This window comes from Diabrotica undecimpunctata, chromosome 4, assembly GCF_040954645.1.
Source record: "Diabrotica undecimpunctata isolate CICGRU chromosome 4, icDiaUnde3, whole genome shotgun sequence".
NCBI classification, from domain to species: domain Eukaryota; kingdom Metazoa; phylum Arthropoda; class Insecta; order Coleoptera; family Chrysomelidae; genus Diabrotica; species Diabrotica undecimpunctata.
The window spans coordinates 46,115,835-46,139,215 of NC_092806.1; the positions used below are offsets into that span (position 1 = coordinate 46,115,835).

At 32.2% G+C, this 23,381-nt stretch overlaps 1 protein-coding gene across 4 annotated transcripts in view; it reads left to right on the forward strand.

The window, feature by feature from the left end:
• The first annotated feature begins 2,635 nt into the window (after positions 1–2,635).
• LOC140439477 (uncharacterized) overlaps positions 2,636–23,381 on the forward strand; it is a 36,997-nt gene continuing 16,251 nt past the window's right edge. Inside the window, exons 1-3 of one of the 4 annotated variants that reach the window (XM_072529405.1) lie at positions 2,636–3,107; positions 16,153–16,252; positions 19,613–22,647. In XM_072529405.1, the coding sequence (XP_072385506.1) occupies positions 3,090–3,107; positions 16,153–16,252; positions 19,613–20,922 (1,428 nt within the window). In that variant the 5' untranslated portion in view covers positions 2,636–3,089 and the 3' untranslated portion in view covers positions 20,923–22,647. Of the gene's footprint in view, positions 3,108–16,152; positions 16,253–19,612; positions 22,648–23,381 lie in introns of those variants that run through there. The other 3 variants (XM_072529407.1, XM_072529404.1, XM_072529406.1) reach the window with 3 other exon arrangements.

Below are 23,381 nucleotides of genomic sequence, written 5' to 3' on the forward strand. Positions count from 1 at the left end.
TTTGTTGTTTTATTTCCCTTATCTACTCTCGAATCGGATAAACAAATATAATTGTTTAAAAACTAATTAACCGATTGTGCCCATCTTTCACAAATATACTAACTACATAAAAACTCTCATTATGAAATATGTTTTAAATATTTTTATTGTTTATTTTAATATTTATAAACAATTGAAAAACATGCTTATTTTCGAAGAGGATGTCGGAACCTCGGATGACGCGGTTCAACCCGAAAGACTGTTCCTGTAATAGTATTAATCTTAGCTCTTTAACAGGTTTACTGCGTACGTAACCTAATAGGAACATGCCAGGTGCTAGGAACTTTGTTTCAACAAACAGTGATAAGAGTTGATTGTTGGTATTTTATATGATGTTTTAGACATTATATGCCACATTTGCGAGCAAATGTCAAAAGGTCGCGGATCATCGCCCTTAGCACCACATTTTAAATTTTCACACCAAATGCTAACGGACGCGGATTCGCGTCTTATTTTTGAAATAAAAGTCTACAAAAAAATTATGTTTTATTTGAAAAGTAACAAAACATACACTAAAAATAATATAATAAGAGCAACTTGAACGTTATAGGTAACCTGTGGCCTGTGTAGTTGACTCGTATTCGAGGGCGGCGGATAAGACATCAATCAGCGTCTTGTGACGAGCTAGTCGCACTGTTCTCTGCATTTCATGATCACGAAGACCATCAATAAACGTTTGATAGACCAATTTTTCCATCATGTCTTCGGGAGCTGTTGGATAAGCATATCGTACTAATCTGGCAATATCTACCTCATATTCTTGAAGAGCTTTATCTTTCTTCTGTCTTCGATTTTTAAGCTGCGACTAATATACATGCTCCAAATGTTCGTGGCCATATCACATATTTAACCTCTTCTTCATTTGCTCGAAATCATCCGTCTCCTCTACGGCTATGGTCTGAAGCACATCTAAGGCATCTCCTCGAAGGGCGATAGTCAGGTTTACAGTCTTTTCTTTTTCAGACCATCCATTCGCTCTTGCAGCTGATTCATGTAGTTGTTCCATGACGATTTTCCGTCGAAAGTTGGGACTTTCACAAAAAAAATAGTGTCGGTAATTTATACCTATGTACCTACCCATGTAAATTTTTCAGGTTATGCTGCTACGCTGCTAGCTACATAAAACCGTTGATTGAAATTGGATACCCCTATAATATTTCAATCGACGATAAAACAGTGAATAACAGTGCATATATGGACCACTTTTCAATAATATGTTAAATAGTAAACTATACGGGAGAAGCTATAAAAATTATAAAAGAATTTTACCTCAATTAAACCAAAAAAGATACAATAATCAATTTCGCAACTAAAACAACTTTGTTAATGCTTATTTATTTCGTTTTAATGTAAGTTTGGAAATATGTGATGTAAGGTTCATCTTAGTATACTAATATTGCACTAAAAACTGTAACTATTACTCAAAGAATAAATTAATAACCGCGAGCACTGCAACAACCAACAGTCAAAAACTGTAAACACATCCCAAACATTTGGTAAAAAAATTTTCACCCTTCTATAACCAACCCCTATTTTTCAATAGCGAAATTAGTGTGATTGTGTGACATTTTAAATCCATTGCAATTGCCTGGCCAACAATTTACAATTAAAAATAGTATCAGTTGTCATTATACTGCCTAACAATAATCAACCTCGTCTGTGCAATGGAACAAGACTGACTATGAAAAGGCGAATGAATAGTACAAAGAATATGGTTTCTTGATCTCCTGTAATGATGATTTCAACGAACATGCCATTTGATTTTAAGCCTTTTGTTTGGGATGTTTCCCTGGATTTTTAAGCACAAAATATTTTTATCGTGTTTATTCAACTATACAAATAAACACAGCAGAACAGTAGAAATAGCAGAACAGGTTTCGCTAAGTAGAAATCGTTTGATTTCTCTTTTTATACAAATAAAATTGGATTACCTACACAAAAAAAAAACAGTAAAATGTGTTGAGTGTCTGAGAAATGAAAGTCATTTTGCGTTGGAGGTCTGTCTCTCACTCGTCCCTTTTCACGCGTAGTAATTTGGCGGTCATTTCGTCTCCTCGTCCCGGACGGACCCTTAGATTAACGATGGTTTCTTTAATCTAAGGCCGGACCCTCTTCTAACTGTCGCGAAGAATCCAGAGTCGGGTTTGCAGTTCCGCGTTTCCTACCCACGTTTAAAATAAAATAAATGAATACAGTTAGGACGAAGTCTTAACACCTCTACAGTTTCCCGTGTTTTTGGCTTCTAAAATGACAATAAACAAATCTCAAAGCCAACCATTGGAAGTTTGCGGAATTAATAGAGTTTCTATGTTTCGAGCATTTTACAATTATTCGCCTGTCGGAAAATCGTTGCAAAAAAAATAAAAAATTTTATCAAAAATTATTAAATTGGTTCAACTTTTTTCCTGCATAGTGTGTTTTCTTTTCTTTTATTTTCTGTTGATTTATTAAAAACATTTCAGCAAATTTTTTATAAATATAATTTTTTTATACATAAATATTTATTATATATATGTCATTGCATGATACCAATGAACATAGACGCATATGCATCTGCGTCTATATTCGTTGCCTATTTGCTATGTTATGTTTATTTGGTTTATTATGATCATATGATATGACGTTTATTATTTATAAATAGTGAATAGTGAGTAAATTGGAACTGTTTTAGTTAAGAATAAGAATTAAATTCTTTAAATTCGAAATGGAGCTCAGTGTAGGTTTTAAAGATTCTTTAAACCATTTAGTATTAACTTGCAGTGAAGATAAAGATTTCCTTAAGCAAGATGTTAAATTAGAAGTAGAGGAACATACCCTTGAAAACAAATATACAGAAGAACCTCTATTAGCAGAGTCTTATACAGAGAATATTACCAATATTACACTAGAAAACCATTCAGTAAAAGACGAAACTAGTAAAACATCTTATATTATTGCAATACAAAATGTTAAGGTTGAAATAAAGGAAGAACTGGAGGAAAGTAACGTAAATCACAGCCAAAATAAATTTAAGAAGACGAATATAAAAAAATTGGAGACAAATAGTTCAAATGAAGTTAACAGAAATAGTAAGTTTTAGTAGAAATTATGGATTTCTTACTGTAGATTTTTTAACATATATTAAAGCTTTATTATGTAGGATTTTAAGGAATGTAATAGCAAAGATGTGTTTATTATTGTTAATTAATGAAAGAATGTATTGTGCTTTTCTTATCAACTTACAATATGAACTTTTAAGGCCCAACTTAAAATTTTAGATGTTTAGATAAAAACATCTAAAACTAACCTCAAAATGCAGGTTGTTGGGAGTAAATACTTGAGCTAGGTGTTTGGCAAATAGCATTGTTTTTTCCTCATCACTTCTGGCCCACTATGGTGTTGGTCCCTGTTGGTACTTTAATGGGGTACCCAAAATCATTGTCAGTAAATCCAATAATTCAAAAAACGATCATTGAGCTTATATTTTTAGAATGTTTAAAGTATGTGCACCAAACTTCAGAATTTCAGACATGCTGCGAGTCTCTTTTTTATGTTATTATTATTATTGAAACATGGCTTACATCTAGAATCTTAGATGCTGAATTGGGATTGAGTGACTTTAATGTGTATAGACCTGACAGGGACACTCAAACTAGTTCAAAGACTCATGGTGGTGGTGTTCTTATTGCTGTCCATAAGTGCCTTCATTCAATGATAATTATGCCTATAGATTTCTCTGTGGAACATGTTTTTACACAGGTAATGTGTGGTACTAAAAAGTTAGTCATTGCTGCTGTGTAATTTCCTCCATGGTCATCTGGGTCTATATATAAGGAGCATTTCACCTGTATGTTGGACTTAGCAGATAGATTCAGTGATTGTAAATTATGTATTTTTGTGGTGACCACAACCTACCTGAGGCATTGTGGGATAATCTTACTAATGGTGTTACAGCGGAGTGTGTGCATCACTCTCCAGCAAATATTATTTGTACTTGCTACAATTTTCAAAATATGTTACAAGTAAATGCTTTGACTAACCTTAATAATAAATTTTTAGATCTAGTTTTCTGTACTCAGAGGGATGCAGTTTTGTCGATTTCAACTGATACTCTATTGAATACTTCGCAACATTATTCAGCTTATACTATATTATTACATGCAGCCAATTTGAATTTGTTTCTTAAATATGATGTCTTCTATCATGATTTTTAAAAATGTAATTATCAAGTTGTAAATGAATATTTAGACTCAATTTTTTTTATGTTGGTATGTAAATACTGTGTAATTGGACCTCTCTTAGTTGTTGGTTTTGAGCTAACATTGAATTGCAATCAAGTTTATTAGCAAGTAGCAATAGCTGATTTTTGTAATTCAAAGATTCCATCATGATGATACTCAATAAATAATTCAAATATAATGAAAATTCATAACTTTTAATGCTTTCATAACAGGGAATATGCATTTTTTCTGTCTTAAATTAATAATTTAGGTCTTTATAACAGAAAAAAATATAAATAGACTTAAAAACATTAAAAGTATTTTTCAAAATGAAACTAAAAAGTTTGAATAAATATTGAGCTATTCAAACGCTATCATGTAGTACGCTCTTTAAGTGACATCATTTGTCATGTCTGTTTGTTTACCAATGTAAGGGTTTTAGTTACTTCATCATACTTACACATAATGTCAGCTTTGAAATCATGAACGAAGCAAAAAAACCTTTTTACAAGTATTGTATGGTACCCCAGTGTAAAAACACTATTAGAACTACACCAGATAAATTGGTTTTTCATATTGAAAACAGTGCGAAAGTATGAAAACAGTGGTGTAAAATGAAGATAATGTATCTCCAATGTCATGTTTATATTGTTGTGAAGATCATTTTATATTCAACTTAGTGTAAATTAATCAGAAGTAAGTTTTGCATTAACTATTATATATTAAGAAATGTGGTATAAACTTAACCTAATCTACTTTAAAAATGTTCTGTAAAACTTTCTATAAAAACTTTAGTAATTTTACGAATTTTTGTTTATTGAATATTTATTTTAGGTTAATGAAGATACAGTAAATTATATTGAATATACCATAATGAAGCAGCAAGGAGAAAAACGTAACCTATAATTGAAGAAAGGAGTTGTGAACCATTTCTTTTAGTGTCAAAAATGGATGTGTCACTACCAGCTGAGAGAATGTGTGTAGTCAAAAGGCAAAGATTAACACTGGTAAATGAAGCCCTTTCAGAGTTGGCTATCCGAAGTAGTAATTAAGAAATTGGTGAACCTCCACAATGAAATAATTACGAAGGAAGTCCTAGTACTTCCTATATAAATGTCTACGATATTAATCAAATTGGACCCGGTACTTTCTATAATGAACTATGCGGTAATAATCAAGTTGGGCACAGCACTTCTCTTATTAAAGATAAATTACATAGTGACAAGTCTGTGCAAGTCAATACCGAATTGTAGAAGTAAAAGTGTAACTGTATATATACCTACTGAAAAGGAAAATGGATCACTGTCACTGCTTTCTGTTTTAATGAACAATATAGGAACTTCACCAATAAAACTATCTGTTTTAAAAAGAAAATTATTTACAGATAACCCAGCTGATACTTCTATATCATCTAATTCTTCTGTAGCATCTGCTGATTATGAACCAACTTGCATATCTGAGTTAAGCTCAGTGCAAGATATTTCAGAGGATGATGAATGGTTTAGTTCAGAACATGAGGAAGGTTTTACAAATGTAATGTGTAGTAGCATGCTAACTACTATTGAAAAAGAGCCAAAAAGGTTGCTTGGATTAACTAAACAATTGTATCACTTAATAAAACTTTTAAGTGATAATATCCTGCTTCCTACCATACATATATTAATAACCCTTAAGAAAATTAAATTAAATGAGTCCTTAAGCATATTGGCATTACAATTTGGACATTCACAAAGTATTATCACTAGAATCTTTTCTGCAAGAATATCTCTTATTGCATCAAAACTGAAAGACTTGATTGTGTGGGCAACACCAGACATTTATAAAAATTTATCCTATCTTTTAGAAGTAGATATGCAAATATCATTTCTATCATTGATTGCGTAGAAATTCAGATTTGAAAAGCCATCAGATGCACCCCATTAATCACTTACTTGGTCAGAGTACAAAAAATGTAACACCTTAAAATATTTAATTTCATGTATGTCAGATGGTTTGGTCAATTTTATCTCTGGCGGATATGGTGGAACACCTACTGATGTTATGATAGTACAAGATTGTAATTACTTAGAGTGTACCTCCTAACAAGGCAGTGATGGCTGACTTAAAGACTTATGTTTGCTATAAGCTAAAAAATGTACCCCCCTCAAAGTTTACACCCTGCACTAAAAATTAAGTATTATCATAACATCAAGGATACATATTGAACAGGTAATAAATAGGTTTAGAAAGTTTCACATGTTACTTCCTCATGCTTGTGTGGACCATAATTTAATTCCTCTCATAGATCCTGTTCTAATAGTAGCTTGTGGATTGATAAATATGCAGGATGTTTTAATAAAAAAATAAATATTATATTTAAATTTATACATGTTTCTTCTTCTTCTTCTTAGCCTTCTGGCATCCTTGTTTGGACATAGGCCTCTCCCAACTCCTTCCATTGGTCTCTATCCTGAGCAACATATATCCAATATGTTCCGGCTATTCTTTTGATGTCTTCAACCAATCTCATCTGTGGTCTTCCTCTTGGTCGTTTACTTTCGTAAGGTCTCCAATGTTGTATTGTAGTATTCCAACGTTGGTCTTTTTGTCTAGCAGTGTGGCCCGCGAAGCTCCATTTAAGTTTGGCAATTTTTGTTGTTATGTCCTCGACTTTTGTTTTGGATCTTACCCAGTCGTTCCTCTTTTTATCTGTGGCTAGTTTATTCATGTTTGCCTTGGTTAGGGTCCAGGTTTGACATCCATATGCCATGATAGGAAGGATGCATTGGTTGAACACTTTGCTCCTCAAGTATTGGGGTATTTTGCGGTTCTTAAGTATCCAACTAAGTTTTCCAAATCCCGCCCATGCTAGTCTTGCTCTTCTAGTAATTTCCGCACTTTGGTTCTCTTTGTCAAGTTTCAGGATTTGGCTTAGGTAGATATATTCCTGGATTTGTTCTATCTCACTGCCATTTATAGTTATACGTCTGGGGTCATCTGTGTTTGTCATTATTTTTGTTTTTTTTTACATTCATTTTTAGGCCGACGTATTGGGAGCTGGCTGCTAGTTCCCTCATCATAATTTGCAGTTCCTCGAATGTGCTCGTTATAATCACTATGTCGTCAGAGAATCTGAGGTGGTTTAACTTGTTGCCATTAATGTTAATGCCATAGGTTAACCAATTTGTAGTTTTGAAGACATCTTCTAGGGGTGGGTTGAAAAAATTTGGCGATATTACGTCTCCTTGACTTGTCTTGTCTTATACATGCACTTCTGGGCAATCAATCTCATTAAATAAAAGAGTAGATCTTTACAAAGTAATCCTAAAACCTATCTGGAGTTACAGAATAAAACTTCAGAAAACTGCATCAAACTCCAATATTAAAGAGAGACCAGCCAAAAGTTCTTCGGATTATCATAAATGCTCTGTGGTATGTAACAAATAATATTATCAGGTATGACCTCCAAAAACCAATAGTAAAAAAATTAGTAACTTTGCTTGAAAATATGAAGACAGATTAACAGAACATCCCAACAATTTACTGAGAAATCTAATGAGACAACCAGTTATATGCAGGTTTTAGAATCTACCAGAACATTGAAAAGAGTATCAACACAGACATAATCTATTCACAAATGTTAGTAAACAACAACCTCAGGATGGTATATCTCAAAATATTCTAATAATGTTCGAACTGAAGTCAATACTTATGGAGAAAAATGTCATCAATGTTAAACCTCCTAAAATGACTGTAACATACAGCCAATGGACTGACACATTATTATTGGGCATGCCATTGATGTAATGGTAATATCAAAGACTTATTTTACAAGTAGAAGCTACATTAAAATACCAAACTACATAACCTACAATACCAGACGGACGGCTCATAGTGAAACCGCTATTATAATCAGGAAAAAAAAAACAAATGATGAAAAGGTTCCCAATGTGAGTCCATAATACTAATGTATAGGAGATAAGTCAATACTCACAATTTTAAGTAGTTTTTTATTGTTGTTGAAATTTGGGCTACCGGTATCGAGGCTTACAATATTTATATACCCCAACATAAGGCCACAGTACATAGGTCTTTGTTCTAACAAAAACTATAAGCTAAAAACAACATGAAACAAAGAATGAACACCTAATACAAAACAAGAATTAAAATCAAAATTAAATTAAATCATGCCAACAACTATTGTAACGAATTATTTTGCCTACCACATGGGGTATTACTATAAGGGGTAGAAAATTGGGGACAGACATTATTGGGGCGGAGATAGGGCAAGCAAAATAATCGATACTAGTGCGAACGGCACTCAGGGTTTATTTGGAGAGCTGGGGTCGTGGATAAGTAAATGGCAAGTGGTCGGATTGGGGCAACTACAAAAAATGAAACAAAGGGTTACTAATGTGAATCTCTTGGGGCAAACAAAACAAAAGAAAACAGGAAATACCTCTAGCAATTTAAAAAGGACGCCGCTTCAAGGTGCCAAATTATAACCATTACAACAGGTAGTTCTAACTATTGAAATAATTATTAAACATAAAAAATATATCTTTTCAAATGAAACTAAAAAAAGGGTTAGAGAGTTAGTCAAGATAAACAAACAAAATGGTTTACAAAAAATTAAACATTTATTGTGTCTCACCACAAACAGTTTCAAAAATACATATAATATATAAAGACAGTCACAAAGGTAAATATAAAAATAACAAAGAAAAACTTACATGTGTTCTATTTATTTACAAACTCGGGAGATGCTACAAAAACTTATAAATGTTACTGGACTATAAACTGTGGCAAATAAAAAAATTATCTTTTTAAATAATGAAAGCAATTATTATTTAAAAAAAATGTCTATCTTGACTTTTACGGTAAAATTTAACACAAAAAGTTACCTTAAATTTCACTCTGCATGTCTGGGGTCGGGAACTGGAATCATGCTGGAATTATACTGGGGGCAGGTCCGGGATGACGACCAGGGTTAAGAAGATGAGGGCGGAAACCAGCACCGGCTGGAACACAAACCTTGAAAACTCGTCTCCTTCAAAGACTGGAACAGGCACAGCACAATGGCAACATGAGGCCATCTTCAAAAACTGTTGTAAAACTGCTAAAAACGAAAAAAAATTACGAATTTGATGCTAAATTCGGACTCTCAACAAAACTAAACACGCCTTTAACAGCGACAGGCTTTACCGAGAGTGATCTAATAATCTTTTAAATTCATTCGCTTAACTTAGCATAAACAAAACATATAAACTGGAATATTTATTTGAAATGCAGAATATCATAAAAGAGGCTTCGATCAAAGAATACCGACAAAATACGCATCTTGCGAAATATAAACAAACTATGAAATGGTTTACATTAACTTCGGCGACGTAAAGATGAATTGGAAGAATTTCGGTGGTTTAATACGTACGAATGGGAAATGAAATACACTAAAATATTCTTTGATATTTTAACAAATACGAGGGGATTTCAATACATATCCAAAGAATTTTTAAATGCTACACTATAAGCTTAATTAAGTAAGAAAGTTGATACTATATAATGTTAATTAAATGAGAACTGTAAAATGATTAAAAAATTTAACAACAAAAAATTGATATAAATAAATTAAACGGTAGCCTAAAAATTCAACAACAATAAAACTAATCAAAATTGTGAGTATTGGCTGATCTTCAATACATTAATAAAAAAAACGGATGTGGCAGTCCAGTGGGACTGCCGGTAGAAGTTATTCTTCTATCTATACACGCGTTCGTCGTTACAAATTTATATGGGAGTCAATCTGCACAATCATTACATATGTAATGCTATAGGTAAGAGAGAGCAGAAAGAGAAAAAGAATTAGGTATACAGGTATATGGTGAATCGTTTGCTGTATATAAACATTTGACCTATAATAGGAGTATAGTAAGTAAATGAAGGATTGAATCAATATTTTAATGAAAATATATATTTTTATTTTCATATATGTATAAAAGGAGTTGAATGCAAAAAAAAAATTTTACACATAGGTACTCTGCAGTAAAATGCATTGTTAATTTTGTTATTAATATAAAAATACAATACAATACACTGCCACATAATTCAATATTATAATACAATACAAATTAAAATGCAATATTCATAAGTATTTAAAAATGACAATATACATAACTTATTAATATGTTTAATTTACCATGAGAATAATATTAATAAAAAAATAACAATATTAATAAATATTAAATATGATACAAAAGAAACATTTTTATTCTCGAGAGAGAAAGAGAGAGAAAATATATCTTCTGTCTCTCTTTTACCTATATGTATCTTACATATATGTAATGATTTTGCCGATTTACTCACTATATACGAATACACACAAATTTCCAACGTCGAACGCGCGTATAGAAGTACAATCAAAAACATAATAAGACCAACAACTCGAATTATGTTGTAAATTTTCATTTTATTTTAAAATTTAGCATTTTTGCGTATATTACATACATTTAATAAAAATAACGTGGGGTTTTTAAATATTTCAAAAATGAAAAAGGGAATTCATATTGGGATTCGAACTCACATACACCAGCGTATGAACCAAACACGTAAAATATTTGCCAATTAGACATGACACAAACGTATTTCAAAATTGACAGTTCTCGGTCATATAGTGATTTATTGAGATTATTATTTTGAAATACAAAAGACTAAAATAATTATGAACATTTAATAAATAATACAAAACATCACATAAATAATAATATTAATAAATATTATAGTATATATATAATATTATATATAGAATATATATAATATTAAATATAAATACAAAAGGAACATTTTTATTCTCGAGAGATGAAGAGAGAGAAAATATATCTTCTGTCTCTCTCTTACTCATTATCTTACATATGTAATGATTTCACCGATTCACTCCCGTACAAATTACCAATGTGGAGCGCGCGTAAAGAAGTATAACTTCAAAAAGACTACAAGAATAACTACTAATCATTAGCTACAGCAAAAAGAAACTGTCTAATACCTTGCAATAAACCTTGACCAGAAATCAAACTGGAACACACACAGTTTCATGAAACATTTAGACAAAGAATCGTATTCTCCAAGACACCTACCAAATTGATGAGAATATGTAAGTATATAGACATTTCAACTCCTGTTAACCCTCCAAAAAAAATCTTGTTAATTTTACACGAGAAGTTATTACGTTAAGACTGCATTTAAAAAACTATAAATAATGGTTTTAATATACAGCTGTAACAAATTTAATCCAGGTGTGGACAGTGTATATAATATTAAGAGTTTTGATAAAAATGTTAGTGATAAGCAGACGCTCAAGCCGTTGACAACAGAAAACAAAGTCTTTTTAACCTCACTAGGATTTAAAGTTAAACACAACAAGGACAGTGACGGAGAAAAAGAAAAGCACAAGAAGAAACACTTGGTGTAGAATAAAGTTCTTTTTTAATACTAGAATACTTAGAATTTTCTTGAGATGTACTTGTAAGAAGAGTAAATATGAGTTTTAACATTTTAAATATTGCAGATTGTGTGTTGATTGACAATTCAGTTGTGAGTCGAGAAATGCACAGTCATTTACCCTATACCAACACAACTTTTAATCATTGGGATGAGATAAGAATACCAATTCAGACTCAAGATATATACACCCTACCTTCTGAGAGTTATCTGTATATTGAAGGACGTTTAACGAATGATGGGAAAGAAAGTAATACTTTGCACTTTGTTAATAATGGTTTGATGTATTTATTTGATGAAATTCGATATGAAATCGGAGGCTGTGCAATAGATAGAGTGAGAAATTTAGGTATAACAACGACAATGGAAAACTATGCTTCGTTCACACAAACTGAATTTAATCGATACAACAGCATAGGCTGGAGTATTACTGACACACCAACAGTTGCTGACAAATCAGGAAATTTTAATGTTTGTATTCCACTCAAATTTGTACTTGGATTTTTTGAAGGATTTTACAAAGTTTTTTTTTTATTTACAAATTCGCATCAACCCGAAGGTTATTAGGGAGAATCAGATTTGAAATATTAAATATATTATATATTAACAAAATTAATAGCTTTTTAAGTAGTTTAACATGTTTGTGAATGAACAATTTGCACCAAGTGCTTTCTCTAAGTTTGTTGAGATACCATAATCGATTCTTGCTGTGGAGAAAATTGGACAGTCTACAACATGTTTCACCGAGAGTTTAACGTTACACTGCTCACATTTTGGTTCGGATTCTTTAGTAATTAAGAACTTGTGCGTGGCACTGGTATGACCTAATCTAAGACGAGTTATTGTCACTTGATCCCTTCTTTTAGTGGGGAAACATCTCCATGGTTTAATGTCCGGTTTAATATTCCGAAGATTGGACACTGAAAATTCCCACCGGTTTTGCCACTCACTTAGGATCCGCGATTTGATAACACTTGAAACATCACTAGCTATCACGTATTTCACAATAATAGAGTCAGCTGAATTGACGGCTTCACGCGCACACTTATCTGCTTCTTCATTACCTCTAATACCATTATGTGATGGGATCCAAATAAAGATTACCTCCTTATTACAATTTTCTATCACTATCAGATTGTGTTTTATGTTTTCAAGAATATGATTCTCTGGGTATATTCTTCCTATAGATTGTAGTGAGTTTAGTGAATCAGTCAAAATTATATATTTCTGATTTGGTGAGGATATAATATATGCGAGTGCCTCGTATATGGCATATAATTCTGTATTAAGAGTACTATAGTGTATTGGCAACTTATATTTTTGACACATATTAGAGGATATAACTGCTGCTCCCACGCCATCTGTTGATTTTGAAGCATCTGTATAAATTTGAGAGAAATTTGTATACTTTGATAATAAGTTTTGCAGATTTTGATGTATTATACTATGGTTAGTAGTGTATTTTACAAAGTTCTTATTAACATACGCCAAGAATTCGTATTGATAAGATGTTCAATAGATTTAAATGCAGTGATGTCTACAAGATAAACTGAACTGAAACCAAAAGTTGAATTATTTAAATTCATATGGAAAATGTCTCATATTCAAGTGTCCGATTCAGAAAAGTTACGTTTATATAAATTTATAGAAAATGGATCCAATTTAGAAGCTGGGAATATCATGAAATTCCTCTACTACCTCAGACAATGAAATTTAACTGGAATGTAAAAACTACTAGTCTACTAGAGAGACTGTTGTTTTGTTTGTATTACAAACTGCTTAAAATAATGCAATAAAAGAGGATGCCAGCTATTTTGATCATTGTAATGTTACAAACTTAAAACTATTTCTAAATTCTGAAATGTACCCGTATGACAATTTGAACTCGAACTTTAATAAAAGACTTTATGTCATTGCATATGAAATGCATGCACAATTTCAACCGTCGTACTATTACAAATCTGTTATACAATTACAATTATAGAATCTGTTATAATTCTGTGCTGTTGCTCTGATATTTGTTATTGATTGCAGCAGACAAAATGAATCAATTAAATCAGGAAGTGTCGATATGAGACAAGAAATATAAACAAATAATATATCAGCTAACACAACAGCTTATTGTATAATTATGCATGACCGTAATTGTTAATTATAATTATCTAACCAATGTAGTTCAAATGTTTTTTGTTCAACTGTATTTTAACTATATCTCTTGAAGCAATCTTTTTTTTTTAATAAAAATAAAAATACAATTTTTTGTGATATTCTTATTTAACACACTATAGTCCTTTTCCATCATATTGATAGCAAATTATGTATGCAAATCCTCAACAGGTCAAAAAACCATAGGCGTCACCCTATACTTGTTTTGAAATAAATAAAAAAAATTAATATTTTAAGATGCCGTCAACAATTCATTATCTTTTAAAAAATCTTCTGTAAAATAAGTGTCCACTAATCTCACTGTACCTTTTTTGTGCGTAAAAAACGTCGGTATATATGCCACACGATTATTGTTAATTATACCCGGGTGATTACCGAGAGAATTCAATGTTTCACGAAATAAATTAATGTAAACAGTAATTTAAAGGTGATTATTGTTTTCTATACAAGTTATCGCCTGACACACTCATTTTTTTTTAACAAAGAATTTCCAACATTGGACAAAATCCAAACATTAATTAGAGAAAACGAAGAGTTACCAATCATAAGCAACAAGAAATTATGGGGACTATTGAGAGGGATGGGATTTCGTTGGCAAAAGAATGGAAGAAAATCCGTTTTAATTGAAAAAGATTACATTGTATGTTGGAGACGAGATTATCTAAGAACTATTAAAAAATACCGAGAAGAAGGGAAAACAATTTTTTATTTGGACGAGACTTGGCTAAATGAAGGTCATACTGTACCATATCTATGGGTTGATACAAATGTGAAAAGTTCCTGTCAGGCATTCATCGAAGGTGTATCTACTGGAATAAACAATATTCCCGTTGGAAAAGGACGCAGACTCATAATAACCCATATTGGAAACGAATACGGTTTTGTCAATGGTGGATTATTAAGTTATGACTCAAAATCAACCAAAGATTACCACGAGGAAATGACTGCTGACGTTTTTGAAGAATATTTTGAGCAAATGTTGGATTTAATTCCAAAAAATTCTGTCATAGTCATGGATAATGCTAGTTACCATTCAAGACTAGCAGAAAAATTGCCAACAACGGCATGGAAAAAAGGAGAGATAATCGAATGGTTGGATAAACACGCAATTGAGTACAAGGAGAATTCGACAAAAAAGGAATTATTACCTATTGTAAGGCAACATAAAGCAGCTTATAAAAAATATATAATTGATGAAATGGCATTAAACCGTGATGTAATTATTTTACGTTTACCCCCATACCACTGTGATCTGAATCCGATAGAAAATATATGGTCTCAAGTAAAGGGTGAAGTCGGACGCAACAACAAAACTTTTAAATTAGAAGACTTACAACAATTATTAGAACATTCCTTATCAAAAGTAACTCCAGAAAATTGGAAAAATGCTGTTGCTGTGCTGTGAGTCATGCTCACAAGGAAGAAAATAAAACGTGGAATTTGGATAATATGACCGATGCAATGCTGGAACCGGTAATAATTAACATTGGAGTTGAAGATTCCTTAGATTCTGAAGAAAGCAGTGAATCTGAAATGGAATTTGATTAAAATAATATTCATTTTTTTTTACAAATCGGCCCCTGTTACGGCCACAAATTATTTTATATATAACCAATAAAATAAACATCTTACATTTCTTGCAAATTCATTAGTACCTGTTAATCTCCATCACTCCGACACTGGCAACTTTATTTAGGGATTAGTAACCCTCAAAACTATTGTATTCTATTCTGCTTCAACCTTTATACCTGGTGGTCATACTCAATTTAAAATTGTTTTCCTATATACTTCTGTAAACTTGTTGACAAATATCTATTTTTCATTGAGTCACCCGTATCAACAGTTTAGGGATTTGCATACATAATGTGCTATCAATATGATGGAAATGGACTATAATAACAAAATACACAAAATACACACAAAAACAATAATAAATATTTTCATAACTTTTATGACGACTGAAATAAAGCTCCTCTTTATTTTAGTCCCAATTAAATAAATGTGAGGAGTTTTTATAGACCAAAAACGATTTGTAAACTTAAGATTTAAGACGGAAAGAACCATAACTCAAACTCTACCTACAATCTTCTGGGATAACAAAATGTATGGAACAATACCATGTTTTGATTGTAAGAATTTTTTTTGTTTTTGTGAAAGATCCTTAGAAGTTCACAAGGACACTAAAACTACATTGTATTGTTATGCCTGATTCATAAAAAGGTACACTGGTAAGAAATATTAATTTCTTATTGATTATTGATTTTTTTTATTTCAGTCCTTAATCCACCTACCTTTACCAGCTTCTGGTATGGGAGTACTTAAAATTAAAGAAGATTTTTGTCAGATGAACACAGAGACGCATTCATTTGCGCAAGGTACGTGTCGTGGTCGTATTGGATCGACGTTAAAACAAACTTATGGAACGACATAGCTATTTACCAATATTATGAATTAAATCTTGTATAACTAAACTTTTATATTTGTTACGTTGTTATTTTTTCTTTATGTTCCTTAAGTAAATGTAAAACATGTAGAGATAAAGTAATCCAAGATGATAAATATGAAATGATACAGCACTAGAAAAAATATATACCTAAATGAAACCTCTCGGATTACAATTTCTACAAGTTTCAAGAATAAAAATGAGATCGGCTAGGCTAGGCTAGACAGATACGACTACGCAAGTCCGTACACAAACAATTTATTTTTTGACTCACCAACACCTAAAAACTTTCCAAGTTTCAATACAAATTTATTTCGATCATTCTTTACAAATTTAACGAAAAGAAAGGAGATGAAACGATAAGCGATGAGTTTTGCACTCGACATACTAGGTGGTCCGTTCCACTCAAGATACTCCTTCTGGTTATTGTCGACCTCTTCTTTTACTTCTTCATGACATGTAAGACAAAGCAGAGACAGGTGTCAAATATGCAAGTAAGGTGAGAATTCTTCGGCTGAGAAGAAGAGATCTAGAGATAGCGACCACCTTCTGGTCATTGTCGATGACTTCTTCGGGAAAGAAGAAGAGATCCAGCGAAGAGTTCTTACAACCCTCTGGTCATTGTTGATCACTTCTTGTACACCCCCAAGGTCAAATTAGGCCATCGATACGTTCACATCTGAGACCCTGATGGACAGGTTACCAAAGTAAGTTTGTACCCCGCTTGCTCTATATTTCATATATATTAGAAATTCCATCAAAGCGATAGTTTACATTTATTTTTGGTTTTGCCATTTGCAGTAATTTTTCAAATACTGAAACCCGCATCTTGGTATATTTAAAAAACTGCTATGTATCCCAGTTTTTTATATTTGTATAATAATTAAAATTACCTCTTGTCTTTCTGTTCTGGTTAATGGGCCTCCGTTTGTATTGACGTTGTCTTTTATTTAGAAGGCTCATTGCTGCTCGAATACAAAGTATCGTGTATAAGTGCCACTGCACCTAACAAAGGCCGAGCATTTTCATTTTCCATTGTATTAATTTTCAAGCAAAAATTAATAAAACCAAATAAAAAATGTAACGTTAGAAATGATCTTTAACGCCAACGCCAACCGAAAGTTTATAAATGCGGTATAATGATAGCCAGCGCCAAGGTCAACGGCGAACGCCAACGTAAAATTTATAAATCAGCCTTTATGAGGAAAACCCAAAACTCGATAAAATGACGGACGAAGATTTTTCTAGATTTGTTTCTTTTGACAATAATTTATCGGTTTTCGAAGATACCGAACATCATCAGCTAACAGAGGCCCCCGCGGCATGAAGCTTGCTGGAGGGTCCCAATATATCAGGGGCCCCATCTTATCGTCTAATATATGTAAAAATGTGTTATTTTATATTATTTTACGCATGCAGAGGCAACGTTTTTTAAGCAGTGCCTGGAAATCTTAAAAACATAAACATAAAAACATTAACTAATAAAACCTGTAAGTTTAAATTTAAGAATGCAAATTTTTAAATAGGCATATTCGGCATTTCGGCAACTATCATCTCATATCTGCTATCTGCTATTCCCATAAACATAAACTTAATCCTTTCCGGTGTCCCGACCTTTTATGATGACGACTATAAACTATAATGCTTTGTACGTGACTTGAAATATTTGAACGGTTTGAGAATTGCAATTTTGCGAATTTTAGAACAATATTTTTCTAGTTCTAGCTCTGCGTTTTCTGTTTACGTTTAGTATTTCGATACGTTATTCGGCAGTAGTATTATATCCTTACATTGTTTGGTTGTTTGCATTTTGTGTTATTTGTGTTGTTTTACAGTTTAGTTGCATCAATTTGGTACGCACTTATTTATCAATAGGTATCTTCTCTATATAGTCTTTTCTTTCCACTACCAATACATGCAACCGAAAACAAGTGATGGCCCAGAAGGCTGCCGCAGACACAATACTGTATCGCCACTTCCACCGTACCTGTTTCTTGGATGTTAGATACGCCCCCGCACATTGCAGTTCCACAATTCTCAAATATAAAATGTGCAAATGTATGCTGCCAAATAGTTTCGTCAATAAATTGATTATGACATGCATTGTGTGACATATGAAACTTTCTTATTGGAACTACTCACGTAAAAGTGATTCAACTTAAAAACATTCTTCTTGCATTCAGCGTCTCCTGTGGAGGTTGTTAATCAACATGGCAATTTGCACTTTCAAAACTACTGTACGGAATAATTCGACCAATGTCATTTTGAACTATTCACGAATATTTCACAGCCAAGAAATTCGTCTGCAGGAACTCATATATTGTTCCTCTAGAGACGTGGCCAAGAAACTCAAGTTTTCTCTTCTTTATAGTAAATATAATTTCACCTTCAATATTCACTATCTCTAGCACTTCCTGGCTTGTGACTATCCGTTTAGTACACTCTGAGAACACGTCTGTAGACCCACATTTCAAAGGCCTCTATTTTGTTTTGAGGTATCCTTATTTAATGTCCAGCTTTTCACACAGTATAGGAGTAAGGGAAACACTTAACATCTAAAGTCATAAAAATGCGTCGCTGTCAACAGTTTTTTCATTTTGACGAATGCAGTTCGTGCTTGTTCAATGCGTGAACGAATTGTTCACAATTGTTAACTTTTTTGAAAACGACAATGATAAAAAAATTGGACTGTAATATTGTCATCATCCTAATTGGCTCGACAATGCTTTGTTGAGCTTGGCTTGCAGAAAAATCCTCACTCCCGTCGATTACTAGCAACTTCCCTCCATCTTCTTACTCTTAGAATCTTAAATCATTTTCTACGTTATCAATAAATCGCGGTCGTTCCCTAATTCTTCTGCTCTTTGGGTTTAAGAATGTCAATTTCTTCATGTACTCATTATCTGACATCCCAGCAATAAGTCCAGTCCATCTTCGCTTCTGCACTATAATGAATGATACAATATTTGGATCTGTGTATAGCTAGTATAATTCAAAGTTATATCTTCGACCCCATAGCTCATTTTCATTTAGTGCCAAAAAATCTCTCGAAGTATTTTTCTCTCTAAGATACCAAGTAGTCTCGTCGTTTTGGAATAAAGTTTATGTTCCAGCCCTATATATCGAAACAGATCTTATTAAGGTCTTGTAAATGTTGAGCCTTACTGCAAGCTTTAGGTTTTTATTTCTCAGATATTGCTGGAGACCATAGAGAGTTCTGTTTGCTGTTGCTACTGTAATAGCATGTGGTTGCATAAAAAATAAAAAAATTATGGTTCTCTTTTTATTTTAGGTCATCCGCAGAAGAAGATAATACAAATTAAGGAACAATATATGCGTCAGGACTATGAAGAAAAATGTCACCATGGTAAACTAAAATGTGATATTTGTTTTAAGCACAGTTCTGAAATAAGTCATTTAAAACAGCAATTAACAATGTACACTGGTGGCGAACCTTTTGAATGTGATATTTGTTTTACGAAATTTACCCAAGAATGGAAATTGAAAAATCATTTGGAAATACATACTGGTGAAAATTCTTTAAAATGTGTAATTTGTTCTAGTAATTTTAATGATAAACGTGACTTGATAAATCATTTGAACACATACATTGAAGTAAAATCTTTCAAGTGTGAAATTTGCTTTAAAAAGTTTACTTGTGCTGATACTTTAACGAATCATATGAGTGTTCATACTGGAAAAAAAAATTTCGAGTGTGAAATTTGTTTTAAGAACTTTGTTAGAGTCCATGATTTGAAAAGACATATGAAAACTCATACTGGTGAAAAATCTTTTAAATGTGAAATATGTTTTAAACAATTTGCTCTAAAAGGTAGTTTTAAAAGACATATGAAAATACACACTGGTGAAAAACCTTTTGAATGTGAAGCTTCACACAGTCAGGAGACACATCATTTGAATGCTCACAATGAAAAGTTTTACAAGTGCGAAGTTTGTTTTGAAATATTTTCTAATGCAACTACTCTGAAGACACATTTGAGTATTCAGACTGGAAACAAAATGTGTGAGTGTCAAGTTTGTTGTAAAAAGTTTTCACGAGCGTGTGATTTAAACAGACATTTGAAAACGCATAGTGGAGAAACAAATTACAAATGTGAAATTTGTTTTAAGAACTTTATTAACGCTAGTGATTTGAAAAGACATTTGAGAACTCATACTGGTGAAAAACCTTTTAAATGTGAAATATGTTTTAAACAATTTACTGAAGCCCAGAGTTTAAAGAGACATTTGGTAATTCATACTGGTGAAAAACTTTTCGAATGTGAAATTTGCTCTAAAAACTTTTTTCGAGCAGGTGGATTGAAAAATCATTTGAGGACCCACACTGGTGAAAAGCCCTTTGAATGTCATATTTGTTCACGGCAATTTGCTCAGAGATGTTCTTTAAAAAGTCATTTGAGAACACATACTGGTGAAAAGCCCTTTGAATGTGAAATTTGTTTTAAAAAATTTACTCAATCTACCAATTTAAAAAGCCATTTGAAAATGCACACTGGTGAAAAGCCATTTACGTGTGAAATTTGTTGTAGGAAATTTATTCATAAAATTTATTTGAAGAAGCATTTGAAAACGCATACTTAAGGAAAATTTTTAAAACATGAATTTTGGGATCACAGCAAGTAATACCATCTGATATATCAAACATTTTTAAGCATTTGGAGTGTGAAATTATTGTAAGTAATATGTGGAGAAGTGAAAGAGCGAATATTGTGGCGCAGGAGTTGTAACATTCATTTGTATAGACATTTCAGAGAACCTGATTGAAAATATATTAAGGTTACACGATTAAAATTAAAATAGAAAAGTTTTTAACTAAAAAGGATGCGTCGGACGACGAATCAGGGTAGGAACAAGACATAGGTACCTTAATGACATAACAAACTGTCGAATACTGAAAGGATTATAGATAGAAGGCTTTGGCTCATAATGTGCTATAGTACCACTGATGACCATTCATTTAAAATATTAGTTAACCAATAATTAAATATTGTATTTATATGGGATTGTCGGTCAGATAGCCAAGCGGGCTGGGAGGCCGGCTTCTCATTCGCTTCACTGCGAGTGGTTCAGTGGACGTGGGTTCGGTCCCCAGCTCGGTGTACAGAAAAACAAAAAGTCTAACGCAGCAGTTTAAGATTCTAGATGAATCTGAGGCTTAGACTAGAATATGCTGGTGTCTGATCGGCCTATGGTGGAGCAGTACGGCAAGAGATAAGGGCTTGTGGCTCGGTGATACTCCTCCATAGATCCGTACCGGAAGGGCGTGACGCCTAAAATACCGGATATATATATATATATATATATATATATATATATATATATATATATATATATATATATATATATATATATATATGGGATTAAATCACAATTGATTGTAATAAAAATTACATTTTACAAATTACAATTACAAAAGAGAACCTCTAGAGATTGTCTGTAGCCAATCTGGTTCCATATATGTCATAATTTTGTAGGGTTGCCTAAACTATATTTATGTTTGAATTTGTTACAACAAAACCAGCAATATACTTTAAAGAGTCCAGATTAATTTTTTCTTTCACCTCATAATTGTCTGCGACTTTCAAAATGTCATCGTTAATTATATGATTCTCCTCCAAGTAGTGAACTTCTATAAATGTATTTTGAATTATTTTGTCCTCTTCAGACTGAGATTCTTTCGAACCTTTAGTTTTTTCTACCAAATTAGACAGCATTTTTTGTGTCAAGCAAATATCTTCTTACGCCAGATTCACTAGTTTCAACAGTATTGCGACATTCTGTAAATATCGCCGCCGAATATTTTTCTAAAATATACCACCTTAATTAACATTTAAATTCTATTGGCGAAGGATGATCATTTGCACCACCCATTCGTCGAATATAAGAAAAAAGTTCTCTAGAATTGACCATTTCTGACATTTCATCTAAACTAAATTCATTTAACAGAAAAGTAGCGGTCAACAAATGCATGCACAGAACACGCAAAACCTGATGTTTATATAATAATTGTACAGGGTTGTATTAAAATTCTAGCAGTCTATAACATCTGAATTTGAAGTTAATTAATTTATAATTTTTAGGATTACTGTTAAAATAATAGTCATCAATGTTTAATCTTCCAAAGAAGTATACTTAAATATTAGTTTTTGTAAACTGTCATTCACACATCATTAGTTAATTGTGGTATTAATCAAAAGGCAAAAAATAGAGAGTTTTTTTATACATTTTACGCTTTAAGACCAATATTTGGAAATAAGTAATAATATTATCATTAATGATATAAAAAGAGACCTCTTCTTGTGTAACAGCTAGGGAAAATACTTATACATATATTATTGGGTAGATAGACTTATACATTTAACATTACATTAACATTAATAAATAAAATTTATTAAGTCGACGTTTCGATTTCGATTTGACATTTATTTGTGTCAGCAGAAACGAATGTATATTTAGAAGAATTGTGACGTGGCTATTTTTGACTTTGATGCCGGTTATGTCGAAGATGGTTCGAGATATCAAAATGCCGTTTTCAGATTTTGATTCAGGAGACAAAACTATATGTGAATCCATCGATACATCGTCCCCAAGTATTGCATAGGCGACAACGCACAAACGAACATACTTTGCGGATGTAAAACGAAAGGTTTTCTTTGAAAATGATGAAAAAAAACTTTTTACTATTACATATAAGTAATATCGAATTACGAAAAATAAGTACTGGAAAACTACATAGGTACAATGAGTAAAATGGGTTACAGTTTTTCATTTTTAAAATATTCCATTTTGTTTATGTAATTTCGAATAATTTCGTATCTTTTATTTATCATTGCTACTCATTTCCACATCAAAAGCTAGATCCACCTTCAACCGCTTCAACCGGATGGGGGCCTTCTTCAAGAGCCACAACCTCTCTCTTGGTATAAAAGTAAGAATGCTGCGATGCTACGTCTTCTCTGTTTTTTTTATGGTGTTGAATCGTGGACCTTGAACGAAGATATGTGCAGAAAATTAGAAGGATTTAAGATGTGGCTATATCG